This window comes from Branchiostoma belcheri, unplaced genomic scaffold (assembly GCF_001625305.1).
Source record: "Branchiostoma belcheri isolate BF01 breed outbred unplaced genomic scaffold, Haploidv18h27 scaffold123, whole genome shotgun sequence".
Classification (NCBI taxonomy): domain Eukaryota; kingdom Metazoa; phylum Chordata; class Leptocardii; order Amphioxiformes; family Branchiostomatidae; genus Branchiostoma; species Branchiostoma belcheri.
This window is the reverse complement of record NW_017802636.1, coordinates 828,409-849,291: the sequence shown is the minus strand read 5'-3', so window position 1 is coordinate 849,291 and position 20,883 is coordinate 828,409. Positions and strand designations below refer to the sequence as shown.

Sequence of the window (20,883 nt, the reverse complement as noted above, 5' to 3'; positions counted from 1 at the left end):
TTGTTAAAAATGATAAAATTGTTTAAAATGTTAATATCCGATGCACTGGGGTTCGAACTCACAATTTCTGGGATTGCCGTCTGGCGCGTTACCAACCGAGCTAACTCGTTGCGATACACATCACTCACTGCATTGTATGTCATATAAAGTAAACAGCATGGCGGTATCGATCGCCTCAAGCCACCAAGACTTTCAACTATTAACTACGGGGTTTCCTTCTTTATCAGGTTTGCTTTTGAACCACCTTGATGTTACTTAACTATCAACCCGGCTAGCAGAAGCCGCCGGCTCCTTTGATATTACAGCCGCTCCCTGTCCAATCTTGTTTACACGCCGGGCGCAGGTCATTGACCTCCAACTTGCGTTGTTCCAACAGAGAAGAGCAAAATGTCTGGCTCCCGCAGAACGTACCGCACTCTCCCGCTGGACGTACCGCACTCTCCCGCAGAACGTATCGCACTCTCCCGGAGGACGTCCCGCACTCTCCCGAGGGAAGTCCCGCACAGCGTCCTGCACTCTCCCGCAGAATGTCCCTCGAAAATTGATGCGTATTTCGTGGCCTGTGCTGTACCTACCAAAACACTTGAGTTCATACTGTCAAAATGGAATGGCTTTGAACAGGTGTTAATTGAGTTAATCCAATCAAATCCAACAGCCAATCAGCAAGAAGAAAAGATTAGGCTGCGTCAGGTTCATGCTTGCATGCCCATATTTGGGCCCGCCCCCGAATTCCTTTCTTATTATGTCACGCGCGTACGCCCCACAGTACTTTCCTATGGGAACAGCTAAAAACGCAAATAAAACGATTGTAAAAGCTTGTATCAAAAAATAAAAAAACGCCTAGGGGTATTTACCCACTCTACCTTTATACGAAATTCCAGGTCGTTTGGCCCAAAAATGAAGGAATTGAATCAATTTGAAGAAATGGCAGGAGGAGAAGAAGAAGAAGGAGGAGAATCATCAGTAAAAACAGTATTTCCCTCCATACTAAAGTATGGAGTGAAATAACTAAAAACTATTAAGGTACTAAGCAGTATCAATCTAAGTTCTAATGGCTTCTTCTCTTTTTGAAACATTTCAAAATATAATAATACAAACTTCATTCATGACATTAATATATTGATATAACACAGTGCTGGATGTACTGAGGCAGTGCTAGAGCACCCCATTACAAATGCAACATGCTTCATTTGAAGCCATTGATAAGAAAGATGCTATTGAATGATTTCAATAGGAATACAGACTTCATTATTTTCATGGTACTATACAGGTACGTAAGGTAAGAACTCGTTTTTGGGAATGTGAAGGAAGAGGGTTGAGTTTGACTTGTATTTTTAAGGAAGGTTTTCTCTTCCCTACATCTTACAGCCTGGAACCTGTAGCTCTGAAAAGACCTCGATGTACACTTTACTACAATGCATTAATGTCCATGATTAGACCTGTTTTCACATGAATTGAGAACTCATTGTCACAATGACTCACATGATACAGAAGAAGTCCTTAATGAACATCCATTCAGGGATACAAAAATGTAGAGGCCAGCCACCTTTGTTGCATGAAGAAGCAAAGAAAAACTCCAAAGCAATATTATGTTACATGTAAGAAAAAAAATGTGACACCTTTGCATCTATATATTTGGGGTTGACAAATAGTATTTGGCACTGGTTCATGCAAAAGGATTTTTTTGCTATTCTTATGCTATGTCACCCTGGCCATTTCATGCTACATATCCTGGAAAGGTTTGGCGCTACTCCCTTGTCATGCTTGTGTAAAGCCTTTGCTGTCCCAACCAAGGATAAGGACAAAGGGACACTGCATGCAAATCTGTTTTCTCCTTACATGTAATCAGTAGGCAAACTAACCCAAGCTAAAAACAGTGTAGCTTACAGCCCACCAGCTATCGGCCATGCCTATCCAATCTGACTGTGTGAGGCATCATCTTAGTTTGACAATTATGCAAAATTGGCATCTGCAATGAGATGAATCTAACAAAAGTACCTCTAAAGAGAAGCTTTCACTTACGGTTCAGTCTCCTGCACCTGGCTGAACGACAAAGACCAAATTGACTGCTTGATTTGTAGGAGTAATGAAACAGTCCTGTGTTGCCGGCAAGCCTGAGTATCCAACTGAGCCTGTTGGTTGCATCTGGCTTATTAGCTAGTCCTTCAAACAAGCGTTGGGCTGCTACAATTCAGTTACTTCCCCATAGTCATACCGGTACCAAATCTATGAATTAGGTACTTTTATGCCATGTTGTGGCAGAAAACCAAGCTCATGTAGAACTGATTTTTGTATTTTGACATCATTACACGGGCATCATTTTTTAATAGCTGCACTAATGCTTAAACTTAAAAACGTGGGTGGACAAATTTTGGCTGCCCCATCTAAAATAATAAATTATTTTAAACAGCAAATTAAGTTTTTTATTGATTTTATTATTTTTTGTGCTTTTTTCTATTATTTCTATTTAGATGTCAAGAATATGCTGTATACTAGTATACATTCATATAAACCTACAAAAATATTTGTGTGCACTGGTGCCCCCACAGGAAAACATTCATGGTCTTAAACAAGGACAGGGGGCGTCACTACCTGAAACCTGTATATGACTGTCTCTTGTCACATGATTATCCCATCAAGTCACATGACAAGAGAACTCCAAAACAAGATCTTAATCGGGTTGATGAAGAGACAGAGTACATCTCAAAAGCTCCCCAGCATAGCTGAACTTTTGTTGTGTGTATATGTATAAATTTTTTGTCAAAATTCATGGTCTTGTGTAAGGTAAGCCCTGTTACAGCATATTAGAAACAGGGATGATTTTTAATTTGTATCCTACTGATACATGTGTAAAATAAACTAGATTTAATGTTAAAGTTTACAATCTTTAATGTCCAAAAGGAGTAGAGATACTAGTACTAACGATTTACTTCCATGTTCAGTAGCTTTTTAGATATTTTTGCCACTTACATTCCCAATCATCATTACTGGTAACAATATACTGCACTTCCTGTATATGTGTGCCTCAACCATATGTGACCTTGTCCAGTTTCTAGTGGCAGTCATTCAGAGCTTGCTTGTCACATACAGTAACATCAATTTCACTTTGTCTGTTCTTTATTTGTTGGCAAAACATCTGGACCCGTCAATGTGGAATGAAGACATGACCATTCATTTCTCAAACCATAGAGGTGGCAAGGCTTGAAGGATACAATGTACATGTAGGTTGAGATGAAGACCTACCTACATGTAAATGTACGTAAAAACAAGATATCGAACAAGATATAGGATTGAATAGCAAGGAAATAAAGTAATCATACATATATGGGAAACTGATAGCTTTAAATGGCATAATTTAATTAAGCTGGTTAGATGACTTTACAGTACAGCTGTATTATTATAATTTTTTACATATTTTGTTATGATAAGAATCCAATGAAATTACAATAAAATCACAATCTGTACATGGCAGCTGAACCTGTCATCATTGAGAGGAGAATTTTCTATGGACCATCACTCTCTTCAGAACAAAGGTTATGGTCATACAAAAGGCAGTCTTTACATTTGATGCATGTGTAATTGAGCAATTGAGATAACAAAGGAAGGTTAGATGTCAGGCACTTTAATGATGTACAATTTAGAAAAATTGGATGAAATATGCAGTCCTGACTAACAGAGAAAAAATGTCACTACACATGCTTCACTGGATAATACCTTGTTTTATTGCTTTGTACGACAAAGAGGTATGACTGCATGAATGGTCCTACTTATATGGTTTTGCATCATTTATCACAAAGGTTGTTTTTCAAGTAGTAATCCTTATTATTAAGTACCTCTATACTTTATACCATTTCAATGCATTTTAACACCATCCACTATGGCATCCAGTATCTAGTTTGCAGTATTCAGACTTTTTTCTTTAGTCAGGTACTTTTACATATATATATGACTCAACTCATAAAAACTCATACATACTTGTATTTGCAGCAAATTTTCTTGCTTTACACCCTTTTCATCCAGGCACCCTCAGCCAAAGGGCCTGTCATAAGTTATCAGGCTCTTTGTTGTTATTCTGTGACTATGAATTCTACTCTGACAGTCAAAGCCTGGTTCTGTCCTTGACATTTCTTTGATTTGATCAAACTAATTCTTTCTTTGCCTGCCAGGCTGTGTGTGCATGTGCCTATTAGAAAGTTGGTAGTAACCCCTGATCACATGCTCCATACCCAGGTATCATTATAATACCAATGTAGATACATCTTGCATGCCTTAAGTAGTCTTGTGTCTCCTTCGTCTTACTTTCTACATTATACATGTAACCTGAGTGACCTCTGGCCATGGTCTGTGCAAGTAAGTTTAAGACATTCTTGGTCCATGCAATGATTCCAACAGGGATTCCAACAGGGATGCCAACTCACTTCTCAGACTGGTACCCCTATGGAAATTTAGTCAGACTACCTTTAAGTTGGAATTTTTAAGATTTTTTTCATGCTTTTTTTTATTATACTTGATTTTGATTTCATGATTTTCTGTTTCCAACAATATCAGTTATTTTGGTGGCTAAATCAAAGGTGATGGGATATGTCCATGTGAAAATGGCCAATTTTTTTCAAACTTCTTCATTGGAAAATTCCCATTTCCCCATTTTAGAATTTACTAAAATGTGAGAGGTTAAAGAAAGTAAAATTCCATTCTTCTTGTAGCTAGAGGGATATCCTTTATTCCCATACACAGTTTTTTTTTTAATTCAGAATGATTTCCACCAATAGACGGTTGCTAGGCCTGAGGATATGGAAAATCGATTTGAGGCCCCTAATAGAGTCGGGTTAAGATTGATTTAAAAAACCTTGTGGAAATATAATGGAATTGTAGTCCAATCATGCTCTTTTATCTCTGGCATATAATTTGTGACATATAGATTAGGGCCATGTCATATACTCTCTCTCTCTCTCTCTCTATATATATATATATATATATATGTCATATGTGCTATATGTATGTATGTTTGACTTTTTGTATGTATGTATGTATGTATGTATGTATGTAACTTTGTATGCTGAACTCTGTACTGAGGACATCCATGGAATCGTCAATGATGCATATGTTGTACAAAATTCAGCCATCTTGTTAGCAAGAGGGCTACCTTGTTGGTGGTTGGTTCTGTCACAACCTGCTGGCAAATCCTATGACATCAAAATTGTATGACAACCCGGGAAAATGTGGCTGGGAACAAATCCTACAGAGGCTGCAGCATCTATATTCAGGTGCCAGGCTTTCCAAGTTTGACTACAAATATTCAAATGTTCACTTCTGAGGCTTTGTCTAGTGAGTCTAAAAGGTCACCTGACCCCTTTCAGGACCACCAATGGCCACACCTACCAAGACCTATATGACTTTGGGCACATTTGAATTTACCATGTGCTCACATTTTAACCACTAAGTGGGCTTACAGTTACTGAAATGTTTCCAAACAACCTGCAAAGTGCAGACATTTGACACCAGTCAACAAAATCTGTGCCTCTATTATTGAAAAGTTTGAAATCTACAAGTAGTTACATGTATACTTCTTCTCTCAGTTCAAGAAGGAGTGCCCATTTAACAGTATTCCTTGAATTTTGATTTCATGTATGATGGTAAAAACTATTTGAATGAAGCTGCTGTGTTTGCTGTGTTCTAACACATGGTGACTCTCTGTAACACGCACACACCTGGTATAAGCAGGTCCACATTGCTACAAAGCCCCAATATTGAATTTTTTTAATGATTTATGGCTCACTAAAATAAAGATTAATGTGCTTAAAGTGATGCTTTCTAGCATTTTTATAGTTTTATGATATACTCACAACATGGAAATCTATTTCGTTGCAAGAAAAAAGACAAAAACTAAATGTCAGATAAATGTTCAACTTGGTTAGATTTGCAACATACACGTTGTTTTTAAGTCCTTTCTATACTGTTGTTTGGGTGATGGAAAAATATTGTATTACTGTCCCTCAGGCATTTTCTTTCTCTGAAAGGCTTAACATTATGTAATTGGCCACTTGTCTGGAAGATCAGCTGCATAATTGGCACTCCTTTCACCCAAATGATAGTCTCTGCGCATTTGAAAGGCTCATCAAAATTCCTTTTCCTGAGAGATATGCATCAATATCTTTCTCTCTCTGATCATATGCGTCCTAATTGTGAGCATTGTAAAGAGCCCCCTCAAGCAATAACAACTCAGATTCAACCAGTATCTGTCCTGGGTGCTGAAATGTATGTAACTGGTAATAACCTGTAAATAATGATAAAATCTAGTTGCTGGACATTTATATATCAGTAGAGAAAGTCCTGAGGTGAACAGTTAGTTCCAAGAAAATCAATAACATATAACAATGGCTTACCTTATCTAAGCTTGTGAACCAAGTCACCAAGTGTCAAATTTATCTGGCATCACCTTTTGACAAAGGAAACCTTTTGCCTTTTTTCACAGTAGGAGCTTGTTTGCTGCCATGGTCAGACTATAAAAACAATGGTGCTATATCTCATGTTGGTACCTTTACAAACTGCTAACAGGATTACCTTCACCTCCTCGGCCCAAAGGGAAAGTGATCCGATTTAACGGTGCACAACCTAATTCTTCAGTGACAGAGGTCTGAGGTTGTGCGCAGGAAAAAAGCAACAAAGGGTTTTGAGGGTCCAAGTTTGAGTTAATATTTCTCATAATCTGCTGTGAAATGACATCAGAAACTAACATGGCTGAATGAAAAGGGTAACAAGTGGTATTTTGGGGGAGAGAAAATTGATATCAGCCTAGAGCCTTTCTTTCAGGTATTCTTCCATGTCGAAAGTGATGTGTTTGACCCAGATGTAGCCGGTGGTGTGGTGTTGTATAAAAAGATTTGCAGCACCTTGTGCCATATATGGTTAAAACGTACAGCACTAAGATTTTCTTCATAAATGACACAAATGTACTTCAGGTTTGTGTACATATATTTCTGCCATTTCTGCCAGAAAATTTTTCCTATGGGATTATCCTATATTCCCATTCCCAAATATTGCCATTACAATCTGAATTTTGTGTATTAATTTTGGTATTAAAATAATGTCTTTTCTATTAATTTCAAGATTTAAGAGGTTGAAGAAACAAATCTCAGTTGGTCTTGTAGCTGAAGGAACAGTCCTTTTGCTTCCAAATTTCAAATTTTGCTTTTGCTCTCAAAATTTCAAATAAAAACCTGAAATAAACTGAGGTGTGACCCCTTAGAATTTGCAACATTATTTCATTTCAATATCACTTCAGTTTCCATGCTCAAATCTCCTGTATGACACTAGCATGACTTAAATACTAGTATCTTCGTTGGTGTTTTTTTTAATAGAGGTCAATGTACTCATTGGAAGCACAGCCCACAGTTAAGGATAATTGCATCTCCTTGACAGGACATAAGTGAACCTTTGGTACAGGCTTATTGATTAGACTGCCATAGACCAAATGATGATATGATGCTGTAACATGCAATCACCTGCAGTTCGCATATATTGATTAGACATAATGTTTACCATGGAGCCTTAGGGATCCATGAAAACTTGTCTTGTTCACCAAGCATATCACGTTTCAACATCAGCCTGTAGAATTTGGCAACTAGTTCAAGAAACAAAGCAACAGACAACCATGCGACATATTTTTGGCCTTTTATCCCTTGACATACATGTAAGGCCACACTAGTTTAATCAATTGGTTCTTTGCCTCTTCATTTTTTTCTGATTTGCAAAAAAATGATCTTAAGTTCTGAATCAACTGCTCATATTTTGGCCCCAATAAAGGTCCTTGTCTTCCTAGTTGTTAATTTCTTTCCATCCAGCAATACAGTGCCTTCATTAAAAGTCCAAAATTCATTGAATGAATTATAAAACAGCCCTAGTATGTCAACTTCATGACTCCTATTATAACATTTCGGACTGTCAAAGGGTGACTTGGCCTGTTTTTTTATTTCCCCTGTTGCTTTATATTTTTTCTGAAAGAAATCTGAGAACCAACAAATTAAATAGGTGTGGCCTAATGAAGAAAAATCTGTTGGACTCTAACAGCTTCCTTTCTCCTGCAGCTGTTTGTGCAAATTAAAAATGGATATTCATAGTTCAAGATTTGACTCCTTGGCTTTAAACTCAATAAAGCTCTTGCCATTGGTTGTCTCAGGAGTACAAGAATTACATTTCAAGCCTGACTGCTTTACTGTGCTACATGTACATCACATTTAATGTATATGCCTGTCTTTGACTTGAGGAATAGCTTACATGTACATGTATTACTATTTCTGCAGTTAACCTCTACAAAGGCCTCAAAGATCTTTCTATTAAGAAGTTAAACAGCATGGCACAGGTATCAGTAGAAAGCCCTCATACAGAGATTACACAACTGGTTTTATGGATGCATGCAAATAGCCTTAATTTGTTCCGTTTTGATAGTTCCCATCTACCCAAAGCTTTAAACAAAAGCCCACACAGTGCAGGGATAAGACTAAATGTACAACCACAGTCCCTGATGGAATGAGACAACAGGTTTTATATATTATGAATTTGAAATACATTGTATCCCTATCAACCTTTTCCAAAAATGCTTTAATTAACAATGTCATATACATTTGTTATTACCAATAGCATAATGATTACAGTCTAATAATTTGATGGATATTTCACATAGTGTGCAATGGCTAGTTGCTTCTTTCATTTTACTCTACTGGATCACCACAGAATCCTAATCCTTCACAATATTTACCTACAAACAGAGGTCTTCCCATGCAACATCTTTGAGGGGCTCCTGCTTCAAGAATTGTTCCTTACTCCCACTAGAGAATCTATACTAACAATTATCTTGCTGGACAACTATAGCATCTCTTTGATTTAAAAAAAAAAAAAAACTCTTCGATAGTATTTGGAAAAGTTTTGTTGGCTAAGCAGCTCTTACAAAACTGTCTGCCATATGAGATGGTAACCTGAAATCGCTTGCAGTTTGCACATATTAATCAAATGTGAAGTACATCATAATAGCCTGGTTACCAAACCTATTATAGCTCCCGAGTCCTTCATCTTCTCGCAGAGAGGATGTAGGACTCGGGAGCTATAATAGGTTTGGTAACCAGGCTAACATCATAAAGCCTCAAGGATACAGGAAATCTCATTTTGTACAGCATGCATGTCACATTTTAACATCATTGAAATTCTGGATATCAGTTGGATCAATCTCCCAGAGACCAATCAAAGCAGACAAATGTATAACTGTTGCTACAGCTGTAGTGAAACAAAGGTGTGGATGGATTCTGTACAAGTTATGAAAGATGCTAGCCTTATAATGCTACACAATTGCTGTCAGGAGTTGGCCTCCTCCTTGAGGGCTTGTGACCATACACCGCTACATTCAAATCAAATTTTCTATCTACCCATGGATAGAAAATCCTGTTAGTTCCAGTTCCAATTCTGTTTGAAGACAGTTGCGTCCAAATGCAGCTTGTATATGATCTCTCCCTGCCAGGGTAATTAGCCACCTCCAGTCAGTTTGGCTGCTAGGAGCAGAGAATTCATTCACACCAGATCCTATGTTTAAAAATCCTTTAATAGTTCCAATAGCAAAACCTGCTTGTATTTAATTCTTCTAAGATTCTTAACTGTGGCATTTTATGCCATTTTTTAAACCTGCCTTGTTGGTTTCAGTTTATTTGTGATTCTCAATCTCCAAGGAGCAAGATCAAAGCTCTCCTCAGTGAGATAAAAGTTCTTGCGCCACTGTAGGTCCAGTGAGAATTGGAGGCTTTTTCAACTGCAGCCATTGATTAAATTATGGGACAGACTCTGAAAAGCCACAAATACCCTAAGGTTAATTAAATGTATGGCCTATATACTCAGAGAAAAAACATATCAAGTTGCTTTGCATCCACACCATCTGGTTTGCCACATCTGATTTTGCTGAAACTGTCTCAAGCAGCTTTTTTTCTTTAACTTATATGCTGTCATGCCCAAGACCTTTCATTGGTTTAAAATGCATTTTTTAATCAAAATCAATGTACACAATTTTTAATGAAAATGGGACCTTGGTCAATACCAAAAGTGGTAGCTCTGAAAGTTACTTGGCAAATCAACAGACACAAGCAAAAGATGACTGAAAGGAAGGAAGCTCAGTGTTAATTGAAACATTCCAGGGGCATCTATCACAGAGGCAAAATGCACAGACAGTGACCACTTAAGATAATTGTACACATTCACACAGACATTATTGTTTTGTGATATATGACACTGTCTGGTGTTTGTGAATAGACTAATCAATCAGAGCAAAAAGAATGACTGTGTCATTGAACGACACAATCAATCACCAAGCATAGATCTGATGCTTTGGGCTACCAGTATTCAAGAGACTACAAGTCAGAAAAGCCAACTGCCTGCATTACATACATGTACAAATGTTTTCTTATTTATAAGGAATTTAGCAAGGTCTTACACAGCATCAGCCAAAGGAGGACATAACTGCACACTTCAAAAATGTTTCAAACAAAGCCAAGAAGAGCTACTTAATATTTGTAAGTAATAAAAAGTACTAAGTCTCTGCTTCTGCATATTGCATCACCTTGTCCTCACCATGATAAACAGGAAATGCAGAATGATGATTGTTGTGTCGCAAGACCTCGTTTTAAAGATGGTGCAACATACACTCAAGTTAGGCCAAACCAATTTGATCAATTGGTTCTCAGTTTTGGTCACTTCATTTTATTGTGATTTGCAAAAAAAAAAAAACATTTCAGGCTCTGAATCAACTTCAAATTGTTCATATTTGGCCCCAACAGTTTAAGAAAGACATCTCTTCAGATATGTTACTGTCAGCTTTTCCATCTATCAATGCAATGGTTTGATTAAAAGTTTGAAATTCATTGTGTGAATTACAAGCCAGCCCAGGACATTGATTTCATGTTTCCTCAAGCATCATACCATTTGGGGCTATTATAGGATGCCTAGGCCTATTTCTATTTTTTTTATTCTTTTTGCCCTGTTGCTTCATATTTCATATCGAACCAACAAATTCAATTGGTGTGGCCTTAAGATGCAGTCATCATCTTCCATTGACTCATTGGGGCGGGGTTAGCTGCTGCACTTCTCTTCCCCACACCACCCGGTCTGCAATGGCTGATTTAAGGTCTTCTGTGCCGTAGCCAGTGTCTCGTGAGAGCCACTATCAGCCCATGCATGTCATAGTTTGCAGTTAAAATATAAACTTCAAAAAATGCTGCAGTCTGCTTTCAACTTATCAGAGGAAAGTGTGGCTTTGATCTCTCAAGCAACACTCACTCCACCACGTTGTGGATGATAAAACTTAATGATGTACTTCTGCATGCTGGTGAAGCTTGAGCTGTTCATCCTAGTCACATTCATTTCCTCTGATTAGATTTTTACATCTGGACTTGACATCCATCAAGAAACATGAAACATAGTTTGGAAACCACACTGCGTATCTCCAGGAAATGAATGTCTATATGTGCAGACAGCTATTGCAAAGGATATATCTCTTACCTGACGTGAGTGTGCGATTGTGGTCTTTTTAAAAATTTGATTATTAAAGCATGATAGACATAAGCTTGTGAAGTGCAAGTATTCTAGACGGATGAGTCTGAGACTGATGGATTTTGCCATTATTTGACAAAGCAGGCTATATCTTTTTTTTGTACTTTTAATATTTTGTCTCTCTGAAATCTCCAGCACCCAAATACAAGCAGTACTCAGTAGCAAAAACGTTGATGATTCAAAGTCTTTCTGGCCAAAGTTTGAAGACACTGCCACATCCACCAAGTGGTGATGTATGAGGGCATATCAAAAAGTGGGGCCCCATCCGGAATATAGGGGAATAATTGTACAAACCCTTCTATCAATGTCCACCAATTGGTTCATTCATTCAGTTATATATCATTTTCCTGAATACAATGCCCTTTTCAACATCAGAAGATTTCTAATGGGAAGAACCATTTGCAACTGAGGTGCACCCAGAGGTGTGCGGGTAAGCTTCAGAGGTCTCCTTGCTTTAAGACAGGTAACCACTTCTTTCCGGTTGAAATTCGTTAAGTCCTTGCTAAATATTTTGAAAATATCTTTTCAGATTTCATTCCATAGGGAGTACCTGTCCAGCAATGGTCCTCATAGCTCTAACCATTGCCAACTTGTGTGTGCAAAGCAAGTGTGTAGCACCAAAATTCAGCCATGGAGGTTGACTAAATTTTTAGAATAAGCCTGGTGTCCAGTTTATTGTGGTTGGGGCAGGCTCTCTTCTCTAGTTTTACCCCACCCAGCTCAGCTCAACTGGCCACCAGGCAGAAGTTTTGCAGACGTAAGAGTTTTGCACGGCAGGAAATTTCTTAGCCATTGTGGTAGGCTAATTAAACTCCTGTCATGCAAAACCTACAGGGAAGCCTACACATGTAGCTTAGGAGCTGGAAACAATGCACGGAGCTCCTGCAGCCCCGAAGAGAGCCGGTTAAAGCAACGATAGACTGAACACCAGACTGCCCTAGCCTAAGGGCTGAGTGAAATATATTGTAATATCAGTGTACATATGATTAAAGCCGCTCAGATCTTTGACAAGATGTAGTTGCAACCACCTGTTCAGGCTATGTAAAACTAATTGAAGAGGCTGAGACCAGGGGGAAAATTGATATTTAGAGGATGCATTTAAGCTACACCAATTTCCATATACTGCAACAGGAAAAATTTGGTTTCATAACCAACGATCAACTTGATAGAATGCAAACTCACAGTTGATTTAGAAACGTATCAAATCATAGATCATATGGCAAATCTAATTCAGATGTTGCTGGTAGTGCGTTCAAGTATAAGGAGGATGCATGAAATAGGACTGTAATACATAATCTATGGTGGGTTGAACATTAACAAGTACAAATTATGAAATGATGCCAAATGATGTTAATCTTTATGGTTCCGGGTCGGAGTTTAATTCTGACCAGAGTCTAAGTAAGTGCGCAGTAAATCGCCGGAAACGTGACTTTGTATGGTATGTTTTGGCCGCGATATCCCTGAAATCGTAATATCTGTGTACATATCTTTGTATTTTCTGAAAAGCCTGTTAGTTGTAGCCTTTATAGGTGGCGTAATGTTGGTGGTCCAGCTAAGACTTCCTGGTATTCGTCCGCGCGGATGGTTATGTGGCCTTTTCGCCTGACCGCCGGGATGGTACGTTCTATATGCGTTCTGGGTGTGTTCGGGCCATCGAAGATAGCGATAAACTTATCACATCGATTTTAATTAAATTCAAATTTTGGAAACATTAGGTTCTGAGCTTCTTCGAGTACTAAGCCGTTACCCTGGGAAAATTCGTTTTTTCCATGCAGCCATGGTTAAAAATGACGAAAAAAATGACCCCTTTTTTCAAAATGTACTTTGATGTGCCTCATTTACCCCTAAATAAATTGGGCGCAGAAAATATCAATCAAGTGTATTGATAAGCGGCACGGCACCCCTTTCCACCAAAAGAGTGAAAAATTCCGACCCGCGTTTAGTACAGAAATGACAGCCCGTCGGGCTGAGGGTGTCAAATTGCTCGAAATACGGAGGGAAACTCCGGTCCGAGACCTTATGACTGACAGAGATGATTCTTCCTGATTATGCAAATATGATCCTCATTTGCATGAATTATATCAGTTGATCATATTCACCATCAAAAGACAGCCTTATTTTACAATGAAAGCCATTCTATCATTTCCTCAAAAATTATGCAAATGAGGTCCTTATTTGAATAAGTTATGTTTAATTATGTTCACCTTCACTTAACTTTCAAATACCCCAAGTATGAAATTCTAGGCAGTTAGCCTTATGGAATTATAACATTTTCTCATTAATTATGCAAATTAAGTGTTAATTTACATAATCAATATCTGTCTGTGTTTCTCTCGTTCTCAATTACATATGTCACAAGCTTGAATAGTCCTATAATGTAATGCAGCTGATTTATAGAATTCCCCATTAATTATGTAGATTAGATTCAGATTTGCATAATTGTCGCATAATTATGTCAAGCGTCACTTGAGCTACCTACATACCAAAAATCACGACGATCTGTCCACCGGTTCTTGAGTTATCCTCTTTTGAATATTTTCAAACATATAGCCCTGCAGTTCCTGAGCAAGCCGCTAGGGGGCCCAAACTCATGTCACTTCTTCCCCAGCATGAGAGCTACCTATCATTCAAATTTTGTCACCCCAGCATGTCTAGATCATGAGATATCAAAACTGGAAGTTTAGCTGCAGTACCATAAGCCGCTAGGGGGTCCAAAATCTAATCATTTCCAGGTCTCATCAAGACCTACCCACCTACCAAATATCAAGATAATCCATCTAAGCTTTCTCGAGTTATGCTGTTGACAGACACACAGACACATGGCCAGGAAAACATAACCTTCTTGGCGAAGGTAATAAAAATGCCATGATTCCTTAGTGGTTGATGATGACAATTTCATATGTGTGACGTGTAAGTCAGCTAAAGGTGAACTCACCATGCATAGATTATGCAAAATGTGGATGTCATTGGCATAATTAATGATAACATGTTAATATGGAATTTGACAAAGGATAGGACTTTTACCCAATATGCAAATAGATTATGCAAAACATATTTCACGGACGATAGACTTCCTCCTGGTTTGTGATTGTACAATGATCTTATGATGTATGTTACTGGCCCCAACTTCGAAAGTGGTCAGTCAGACAATGTGTCTACCAGTAACGTTTACCAGAAAAGCTTTTTTTCTTGTCTTTCTACCCTTACTTTACCCTAGGCTAACCTCCATTAACATTCATCCACTAGGATACATACACCTGCCTCTTTGAATGACAGTACTACATGCCTGATATATCTCTAGTGCATTTCTGGGTGAGCATGCCCCTACAGACCCCTACATTCTCTACCTAAAATTGGGGACACACTCATGAACAGGGCTGGTGGGAATGCTGGTTTCAGTATATGCGTAATAACAGTTACTGTTGTTGTTTTTTTAGTTAAACTAGATATATTTACAGTCCATTACTTAGTAGATAGCAAGGGAACCATTAGATGGTATTTGACTTACTTAGTCCAAAACACTGTGGGCTGAGTGACACATCATCCACAGCAATGTCTCCCTCCACCCAATCTTCAGTTATATTAGCTGCAAACTGTAGGTAGAACCTGAAATCAGAAATCATTGGTCAAACACAGACTTTCTGTGTGAGCCCACAGAGTTCAAAGGGGTTGTGGCAAGTAGCAAAAAAACAAACCATCAAAAATCTAACTAAGCTAAACATGAAACAGTCGTTGAACAGCACCAGTTTCACATGACAGTAAGGCCATGTTGATTTGACATCCTCTTGGAACCCCAAAACTTTGCGAGCGTGCGAATAAAAAAAAATTGACAAAAAGAAAAGTTGCTTTCATAATATGAAATCTACGTGGTCAAGAAGGTGGAACAAGTACAGTAGTGACACAGAGTATAGTATGGCGAATTATCTACTCTTCAAATTCATTTCTTTACATTTTCATCTTTTTCATTTGGTTCCACAACATTGGTATCATTTTCCAATATTTTTTTTGCAACTTATTAGGTACAGTATATATATTTGCTCATTTTGCAGCTGTTTTGTACGATTTACAGTATGGTAGAAAACTTTTTTTTGAAACGGACGAAAATTCATGCACGCACGTATGTCATCCATACACAAAATCAACATGGCCTAAATGCTCCTAAATGCGCATCACTGATGTACCGGTATACAAAATTGAAGCTGCTGTGAGGCATCTCAAAGTTTGATTGCAAAGATTGAAAAGAGATGAAAACGGTTCTTTGGATTAACTGGAACAACCACTGTAATTTAACCAACACATGTTTATGACAATTCCCTGCCAATGGGTTGTTCCAACTTCCATGGAGGTAGAAACACAACCCTTTAACGCCATGGTTGTTCAGATAGTACGTGGTGTTTTTAATGATTCACATATCTGGTATCTCTAACAAATCACAATTATATGAGATGGTGATTCTGGTTCATTTCTGGGTAAGAAATAAATGCTTTGTACAAGAACACAAAATCTTCATTGAAGTTCAAGTGAAACTGCAATATTTTTGCCAGTGAGCACAATTTGGTTACAAATTTGACTGCTTGATTTGAGCCTGTTGATTCAGTTGGAACATAATGAGCACTGAGAACCAACGGGAGTTACATGTAATCCTGATGTATTTGTCAGAAGTTAATGCCAGGCACACTCACTTGAAGGCAGCAAGATTTAATGCTAAAAGAGGAAAATACCAAATCAATACTCTCACTAGTGGCAAATAGAACCTGGAATGCAATGTCTTCCAAAGTGATTTGAAGGAAAGTCAATAAGGTCACTGGAGGATTTTAACATTATACTGTATAAGTCGTGTAATGTACTGGTTGACCAACAGTATTTTGTTGCCATGGAACCAAGAGGCTGCTTTTTTCTCCTTTTCATCAAAACACCTGATGTCAAAGCCAACATGCTTATCAGGATGATTAAAGAATTTTGAGATTATTCCATGTCACTTTATATTGCCCTTTAAAGGGACTTATTATGTGACCTGCAGACACACACACACACACACACACACACACACACACACATGTATAGCTGGTGTGTTACGTCGATGGGCTGTTATACCAGCTATACAGAAACAGATAACTGACAAAGCAAAAAATGTCAAGAATACAGTTTAAACTAGAAAGGCCAATATTTGCTTTGGAGCAAATACAGCGATGGGTTCACCACATTTTACGACATGGCAGGGAAAGAATGAGAAACACAAGGGAAAACAATGATTTACATTGATATAACTATAATATGAAGTAAAATACAACTAAAACAACAGTTGGATAGCTATTCCCTACTTTATTGGTTAGGATTTTTAATTGCATAATGCAAACTGTTGATTTTCAAAATAAAAAAAAACGTCCATGCCCCGCATTCCAATGCTGGAGCAGGAAAGCTTGAAATCCCTACCAAAACACTTGAATACAGACATACATTTTGTACTGTCAGTATGGAAATGCTCTGTGCAGGTGTTAATCAAGTTAAATCCCAACAGCCAATCAGCAAGAAATGCTCTGTGCAGGTGGAAATGCTCTGTGCAGTCTGTTAATCAAGTTAAATCCCAACAGCCAATCAGCAAGAAGAATAGAGGAAAGCTGCATGCCTATTGGTTGATGCCCTGCATTCCATTGTGATGACTCATGCCCAAAGGTGGTAAACAAGGCACACTAACGGACAGGTAATACATTTGCTATAACACAGCCAAAAAACTCAAATAAAACCATTCTAAAAGCCTGTATCACAATAATTTAAAAAACGCCTAGGGGTATTTGCCCACTGTACCTCCATACCAAATTTCAGGACCTCGGGCCCTAAAATGAAGAAGCTGAATCCATTTAAAAAATGGCAGGAGAAGGAGAAGAAGGAGGAGAAGAAACATCAGAAAAAGCAATATGGGTTCACCACCACTTCGTGGTGTGGTGAACCCATAAAAAGGCTTCAATTCAAGCAATACATGAGAATATCCTCTGTTTTCCAACTCAAGTGTGCAAGATACTTCCAAATCGCAGTGTCATTTAGATCCAGAAGCATCATTTATGAATAATTGAAGAATATGATTGACTAATCCTCTAAGCAGATAGATGCAAGCATGGGCTCTGAGCCACTCAATTTCCGGCTTTTTTGCTGGAGGCCTAGGTCAAATTATATATAGTGATTAATGAGAACTCTCTTGCTTTGCGGCAAACATAGTGCTTAAGACATTGGCACCTCTGAATGAAATAAAAACTGTTGGCTAGAAAGTCTCACTACATGAAGGCTTACATTTGAATGTATAATACTGAAAGAAAAAAAAAATTAGCCATCAGACAGCATTCAATCTGCATTTTATCCTTGCTATTGATTGTCCCTGCAAATGTTTGATTCTACATCTTTCAACTTCTACAGATATTCTGACAGAAGACTTTGATCAGTGAATCAGACATTTTGGATGGCTCCACTTGATCCTTAATCACAGTCTGTTTGGGACAGATAAATGTGATTTAATCTATCAAGATAATACAAAAAGGGACCTATTACACAACAGTGGAACATTGTTCAATTTTGTCGGACAGAAATTAAACAAATACCTTGGCAATGTCAAGAAGACCAAGACGGTGAGCTGAAGAATATGAGCGATGCATGGGATGTATTGGAGGGGAGAATCAGAAAGTGTGCTGGTTGGACCAATAGATGGTAGAACAAAGGGGCAGAACCATTATTGAAGCTAGGGGTGATGATGTAACATGTGTGGTTTGCATTACTGCTATTGTGCTGTGCTGATGGGCATGGACAATTTGATACAATTAAGCTTATCAATAATCCTATATGCAGCTCAAATGTGGTCAGGGGCAAAACTAGTTGCCCCTGACCAAGTTTTTTCCCTCATCATTAACCCACTCATGATGTACGTTGTAGTTAGATGAGGTTTTGTTCAATGACTAATTTCTATAATAGCAAGTTGAATTAAGTAAAAAATTGTACAAACGGTTGAAAGATGCACTACATTGTACATGATACTTCAATTCTACACCTTTTCTAATATGATGCTGCACACTACCAAAAGATGACTCAGACAACCATGTTAGGTGGGCAAGCAGCGCTAGACAGAGGCCTCCCATGCATGTGTGCTGTAATGCTCAGCTACAGCTGATTAACATACCTGAGCTGCCATCGAAATCACCACTATCATTTTCTTGTCTGCTTGTCTTCAATGCCAGAGATCTTGCAAAGAACTATTCACTTTAAACTGTGCATGCACAGGACTGTACAATGTACAATTTCAATTGTCGAAGTCTGCAACCACCTACCAGCTGGTAATCCTTGGTAGTATAACGCTGCTTTGTAGCCAGCGTCCTTCTTCCTCCTGCTGCGACAAGCTCCACAGCTCTTCCTCCGTTCCGTTGTGCACAGCGAGAAGTGTGAGACGCCCAATGTGATACCCATACACGTGGTAGAAGAAACGCACCTACCAAGAGGTGATAAGTTATACAGTATGGTACAGTACAGATCTAGCATCCAACTCAATAGCTAATCCCAGCAGATGATCCAAATAAGGGAACAATTCAGAGCCCAGCACCTGCAGCCTCATGAAACCTGTGGCGTGACTGGAAGTCTAGGCAATATTGATTTGCAGACTCTATTTACATCCTGCTGAACAAACCTATACCACTACTGCTATACATCTTACAGTATGGGTGACAGATACAATATTCTACCAGTAGCAGGGTCTTACAGCATGCACCAATAGGGTCACAGGTCTCCTTACTGAACCTGGCTTTAGTGCCTTAGAACTTGAATTATACATGGGTGGAGATATTCTCCCAGGCCATTTCCTACAACTTGAAGATGATGAGTGCACTTGGGAGTTGTTGAGTGAATGCATGGTTGGGTGGCTACCTTATTGCTCTGCTGGGCCTCTACAGACTGTGCTAAGAGCTGTTGTCTTAAAATGGTTATCACCAGAGTACAAACTGGCAACACAGACTAATTGAGCGTAGTGCATGAGAGCCGTCCTGTCCAAAGGACCCCTTGAGGCATTAGCAGAGACAAGTGAATTTTAAATTTTACGTGCAGTGTAATGCATTTACCAAAAAAAGCATAACCATGTATAAAGTACTGTATGCTCGTTAATTGGGGATCAAGTTTTTATAGCACTCCATCTATGTTGTACCTGCTCATCACCCTGTGGGAGAAGGGTATTATTGCTGTGTGGGCATATCAGCAAGATATGGAAGACTTCAGCTAGTTATGAAATTTGTTACCTCGGGCAACCAAGAGAGAGATAAAAGAGAGTTTCAGTTCTGAGGAAATGAGAAATAAAGGAGACAAAAGGTCATGAGACCAAACCCCATTGAGGAGCATAATACATCTTCTGCCTTTCTAGCACACAACTTCCAAGACTCCAAAATCCATTTTGAAAAGAATCACATTAACTGAAATATGCCACCAAAGCTCTCAAATTTCTTGGCCCTAGGAAAAATCAGCGCAAAGGTTTATACCAAGGTTTAGTCAATATCTTATGGCAATTGCATTAACGTAATGGTAGGCCAAACATTAGCGTGCAAAAGCCATACATTTCACCAAGATGCAAAAAAATTCATCAAACATGTCTTTGAAGAAAATCATTAACATGTCTTTGAAGTCTTAATAGGAATAACAAAGAATCCTGCAGGGCTCATCATACCTTACATTCTTCAAAGACGCTGGAATTGCACTGCCAGACCTCCTTCACTGGTGGGGGGAACTTTGGGCTCCTCAAGAGGGCAACATCATTTCTTCTTTGCCTTGACTTCGATGCTTCAATGTACATGTAATGACCTGTAGAGGACATAAAGCCAAAGTTAATAAGCGTTAGAAATTGCAAACATCCATCTTGGGGCAAGCAAATGCACACATAGTTTACCACGGAGGGTGGCACCATGAAGACCTTGACTTCAGAGTTCAACCCTTGCAAACTGATTGCAATAAAACCATGTACCAAGATCAGTATGAGTGTCAGTGTTGCATATACATGTACTTGCACCACCTATTTGGATTTTTTAGATATGGCGTTTGTATCTACCAAATGCAGACCAGAGACCTTATGGTGGAATTAAGTAATTGAAATTAACTTCTGAGACACTACTGAAATGCCATCAAGAGCTTGCGACAACAAAAGACAATCAAAATGAATGGATTACCATGTTGTCTTAATGCCTCTGACAAACAAGTAATGTGATTGTCGATGGTAGCAATGCTTAAGGCCTTTTCTTTAGGTAATTTTTCACAATCAGGACTTTGCCTTTATTCGGATCCACA

General features: G+C 38.5%; 1 protein-coding gene across 1 annotated transcript in view; it reads right to left on the bottom strand.

The window, feature by feature from the left end:
* The window catches only part of LOC109463172 (MAM and LDL-receptor class A domain-containing protein 1-like), a 62,098-nt gene that overhangs the window by 8,764 nt on the left and 32,451 nt on the right, over positions 1 to 20,883 (bottom strand). The window contains exons 13-15 of the mRNA XM_019759885.1: positions 20,270 to 20,403; positions 18,894 to 19,051; positions 15,092 to 15,189 (exon numbers count right to left, since the gene is read on the bottom strand). Of these exons, the coding sequence (XP_019615444.1) occupies positions 15,092 to 15,189; positions 18,894 to 19,051; positions 20,270 to 20,403 (390 nt within the window). The remainder of the gene's footprint in view (positions 1 to 15,091; positions 15,190 to 18,893; positions 19,052 to 20,269; positions 20,404 to 20,883) is intronic.